This window comes from Limulus polyphemus, unplaced genomic scaffold, assembly GCF_000517525.1.
Source record: "Limulus polyphemus unplaced genomic scaffold, Limulus_polyphemus-2.1.2 Scaffold5688, whole genome shotgun sequence".
Classification (NCBI taxonomy): Eukaryota; Metazoa; Arthropoda; class Merostomata; order Xiphosura; family Limulidae; genus Limulus; species Limulus polyphemus.
Window position 1 is genome coordinate 20,313 of NW_013671298.1, and position 5,077 is coordinate 25,389.

General features: G+C 35.8%; 1 protein-coding gene across 3 annotated transcripts in view; it reads right to left on the minus strand.

Annotated features, from left to right (window-relative positions):
• Positions 1–176: 176 nt before the first annotated feature.
• Positions 177–5,077, minus strand: part of LOC106472873 (sulfotransferase 1 family member D1-like) — a 9,654-nt gene continuing 4,753 nt past the window's right edge. Inside the window, exons 1-3 of one of the 3 annotated variants that reach the window (XM_013933545.2) lie at positions 4,356–4,373; positions 4,101–4,150; positions 177–1,350 (exon numbers count right to left, since the gene is read on the minus strand). In XM_013933545.2, the coding sequence (XP_013788999.2) occupies positions 417–1,350; positions 4,101–4,150; positions 4,356–4,358 (987 nt within the window). In that variant the 5' untranslated portion in view covers positions 4,359–4,373 and the 3' untranslated portion in view covers positions 177–416. Of the gene's footprint in view, positions 1,351–4,100; positions 4,151–4,355; positions 4,614–5,077 lie in introns of those variants that run through there. The other 2 variants (XM_022401415.1, XM_022401414.1) reach the window with 2 other exon arrangements.

Genomic DNA, 5,077 nt, shown 5'->3' on the forward strand with positions numbered 1-5,077 from the left:
CACATCTTAATGAAGTATAAAAAAAATCCCAAATTTTTGTTTCGTTATTAGTGTACAAACATATACACATTTGTGTATATGTTTACATATGTGTGTGTATGACAGTATAAATGTTAAAGATTGTTATTTATTTCAATATATATTTTCAAGTTTATATATGTATATATATATACATAACTTCGATATTTTTACATAGAAATACATAAAAAGACCTATAAAAATAACATATGTGGTGATTGAACCAATTAAACCCAAATCATTATATATATATAGAACAAATTGAAAACGAGAGAGGGTTTGAGATACAGTGTTAATTGTTCCTGTCTCCTGTCCTTCAGTTTCTAACTACTTATATAGAAAACAATTATTCTGGTGATTTTTTTCATCGCTTTAAAAAATCATCTAATAGTCTCGAGTCAAAGATCTTTCCACAACTTCGGAATGTCAGTTCCTTCGGTTTTTTGCATCATGTGTTTCTTTAGTCGACGATACTGCTCGTCTGAAAAATTCTCTTTCCATTCTCCAACTTGCCCTTTACGAAAAAATTCGACTTTCTGGTCATTATCACCATCTTGACCAATGTTGTACTGTAGTTTTTCCTTCATGTTGTTGAAATCAGTGTTTTCCAATATCTTGTCCACTAAATCTTTATCATCTTTGAGCTTTTCCCAATAATCATTTCCCAAAAATTTGGCTACATTCGTGACGGCATTCTCTGGATTCGACTTCATTTCTTCGTAAGTAGTGAATAAAACATTAGGGTCCTGACGATGTGGCCACCAGGAAAGAAGATGGTCAAAGAAGTCTCCATAATGAACTTCCCCTCGGATGAAGCATTCGAAAAAGTCATCAAAAGTTCCATCTTCGAAATGATAGCAGTTTTTGATTTTCTTGGTGTGATTGTAAAAAGACACACAACAGTCGAATGGATTACGAGCCACAAAAATATATTTAGCTTCAGGATGATGCGGTGTGAGATGGTAAGGAAGATGAACTTTGAAAAGCTTTGGTGGTTTCATGGTTTCTGCAATTTCTCTACCTGTCAGTTCCAGGAAAGGAACGTATTTGACATTCATGTCATCAAAAGAAGGCAGAGGAGCCCCTTCGTTGATTATTTCCCAGACAATGTACTGCATCCAAGTGGTTCCACATTTGGGATAGGTAACAATAAAAACGTCTTCTGGTGTGGCTTTGTAAGAGATTGCTGACTGTAGCTTTTCAGGAGTAAAGAACGATGTTGGAATAGGTATACCCTCAACGGTATGTAAAGGAATCTTTTTGTGAGTGTTCTTTGAATCGTCTTGGATCTTAAATGTTTTGGTGTTTTTGCCACCCATTTTTAAATCAAAGCTGAAAATGAAATTAAAGGGATACGTATTTATATTAAATATGTGAGATGTATAGTTTTATATTTTAAAACTTAAACATAATATTTTTATCGTATTCAATTTTTGTTTTAAAATACCATTATTTCATCTCGAGAATATCAGTAATCTAATAATCGTAATTTGACTACCAAATCAAACACTTATATATTGGTTACAACAATGATCTAATAATCGTAATTGACTACCAAATCAAACACTTGTATATTGGTTACAACAATGATCTAATAATCGTAATTTGACTACCAAATCAAACACTTGTATATTGGTTACAACAATTATCTAATAATCGTAATTTGACTACCAAATCAAACACTTTTATATTGGTTACAACAATGATCTAATAATTGTAATCAAACACTTGTATATTGGTTACAACAATGATCTAATAATCGTAATTTGACTACCAAATCAAACACTTGTATATTGGTTACAACTATGATCTAATAATCGTAATTTGACTACCAAATCAAACACTTGTATATTGGTTACAACAATGATCTAATAATTGTAATCAAGCACTTGCATGTTCGTTACAACAATGATCTAATAATCGTAATCAAACACTTGCGTGTTCGTTACAACAATGATCTATTAATCGTAATCAAACACTTGCATGCTCGTTACAACAATGATCTAATAATCGTAATCAAACACTTGCATGTTCGTTACAACGATGATCTATTAATCGTAATCAAACACTTGCATTCTCGTTACAACAATGATCTAATAATCGTAATCAAACACTTGCATGTTCGTTACGACAATGATCTAACAATCGTAATCAAACACTTGCATGTTCGTTACAACAATGATCTAATAACTGTAATCAAACACTTGCATGTTCATTACAACAATGTCCTAAACCAAATTAATCGTCAAACAGTTGGAAAATTTAAAAATTGTTATAAGTTAGCAATTCAGACTGCATCAAATAAAAACATTCAAATAAAACAAAATTAAACACCGATTGCTATAGTTTGGAAGATACATCCCACATCCACGTTACTAAATACAAAGTTAGAGATGACGCAATTAAGATTTATTTAATGACCAGTGATATTAAATTTCGTGTTAAGAATTACGTTCAACAAACTAAATTTGGAAATATAATTTCGTGTCGAACTTTATCACGTGAATTATCTCTACTGAAGCCATCAGGGCAAGAAATGTGTGTCGGTGTAGAGAAGGCACCGTGGCCAGCAGTGTGTTGGTGTAGAGAAGGCACCGTGGCCAGCAGTGTGTTGGTGTAGAGAAGGCACCGTGGCCAGCAATGTGTTGGTGTAGAGAAGGCACCGTGGCCAGCAATGTGTCGATGTAGAGAAGGCACCGTGGCCAGCAGTGTGTTGGTGTAGAGAAGGCACCGTGGCCAGCAGTGTGTTGGCCGTAATAATACATTTTTTTGGTGCACTAAAAAGCGTCATGAAAACGTAATAAGAGATATTGAAAACACTCAGATTATTGTTCCAAAGCTGTAATGAATCACGTTCAACAGAAAACTAATTATTTGATATTTTGTGCAATTTTAAAACCCTCTGAAACAAAATGTGAATAACAAAGAAAGAGAGAACAAAATTCATTAGCTGGTATTCGTTAAACGACGTTTATATCTAAAAACCGAAACAAAAAATATGGCTGAACTTAATGGGATAGTTGGCCTATTCACGAAATACTACTGATGTTCCGTCGAATATAGGTGCCGATTATTCACGCATGCTCAGTCGCAGTTAAGGCTAAAGTAGTAGACATGTCTGTCAAGTAACTGTATACTGCGTACAGTACGTGTGGGTAATATGTAAGCTTTAAGAGAGGGGAATAAGATAATTCTTTGAAATGTAACTCTCAAAAATCTAGCAAACACTATTGGCTAACTACCCAGTGACGTAGATAATTCATGTTTAATATTGGAGGCACTTTATTTTGGTACTGTGAAAATGAAAACTTTATTCGCGGATCGACCTATTCTCAAACGGCCTTTTACGTCACGTGAACTGTAATACAGACTTCGAGCTCTGGCTTGCCCTACTTCTAAACCTTGCCGGTCAGATGGGTTTCAGAAAAAATAACAGAATATTCATATGTTAATTTTAATGGCTTTTCGTTGTACTTGCATTTTGTCGGTTCGCGACGGTTTATGGAGGCAGTTAGAGGGTCTCTGGTTTGGAAAAGGTTAAGAAATAGTGTTCTAAGTATGCAGTGCGATATAACACCATACTAGGCCTAACCTGCGTGAAACGACATTTATATTCTATGCGCAAGATTCCCTCTGTGTAGGGCCCGGCATGGCCAGGTGGTTAGGGCCCCGGCATGGTCAGGTGGTTAGGGCGCTCGACTAGCAAGCTGAGGATCGCGGGTTCGAATCCCCATCACACCAAACATGCTCGCCCTTTCATCTGTGGGGGCGTTATAATGTGACGGTGAATCCCACTATTCGTTGGTAAAAGAGTAGCCCAAGAATTGGCGGTGGGTGGTGATGACTAGCTGCCTTCCCTCTAGTCTTACACTGCTAAATTAGGGACGGCTAGGTTAGGTTCAAAACAAACAAACAAATTTGTGTATACTTAACACGTTAGGCACATCTTATTTTAAGACTGTATGCAATTTTTAAAAAGAAGATCTGTGTCTTCATCGTGATTCATCTTACTATAAACATGTGACGTCATGACGTATTGGACCCACAGTGAACTTATACTAACCTAATTATACATAACTTACCTTTTTGTATTCGTATTCTGCCTGCTCCTACGTTTTCGCATACACTTGTACTAAATAAATATAGATACGATTAGATCTGTCCCATTGAATAAAAAGGTCACAGACATATACTAGTAGCAGGTAAACAAGTATAGGTCTTTACATGCAACGATGAATATACCTTCGTGTAACCCAGATTCTTACACACCCCAATTTATATAATTATTATTATATTTCATATAGAATTCAGAGACCACAAATATCTTGTTAACTTACCATACTGAAAATGTTTCATCAGTAACGCGCAAGACCTGTACTAAGGTCAAACCATTGCATAATACAAAGTGAACAAAACTCTTTGTATGAGTCACTTAACGAGGCCTAATACTTCAACCACTGTATTAACATAACAGAACGTTCATATATCCAGTATAAACTGTCTAAATAACAACGACCTTATCATGCACATTACTCATAAAGCATTGCATATTTTGTAAATATCGAAAATATGCTTCATAATATCATAAAGAATACAAAGCTGATATCATGACTAATTAATGAGTTTGGGTAATGTAACGTTCTCTCAGCACGTACCTCGTGACATCACCTAATATCCTGTGGTGACATCACCTAATATCCTGTGAAATATTGTACCGGTTTCTGCCATATTCCCAGTCTACTTAACGAAAAGTAAGGCAGGCGTTTTATTTCTTCAACTGAAAGTTTTACAAATTATACTATTTCACGAATTAGCAATAATTAAGGTTTGGTCATTTGAGAGAATTGGGCTATCTACTGTGTCTACCGCGAGGAATCGAACACCGGATTTTAGCATTATAAGTCCGTAAACTTACTGCTGGTCCACCGATAATCATAACTTACAAATGCAACTGAACAGTCACTTGGGCCCGGCATGGCCAGGTGGTTAGGGCGCTCGAGTCGCAATCTAAGGGTCGCGGGTTCGAATCCCCGTCACACCAAACAAGCTCGCCCCTTTC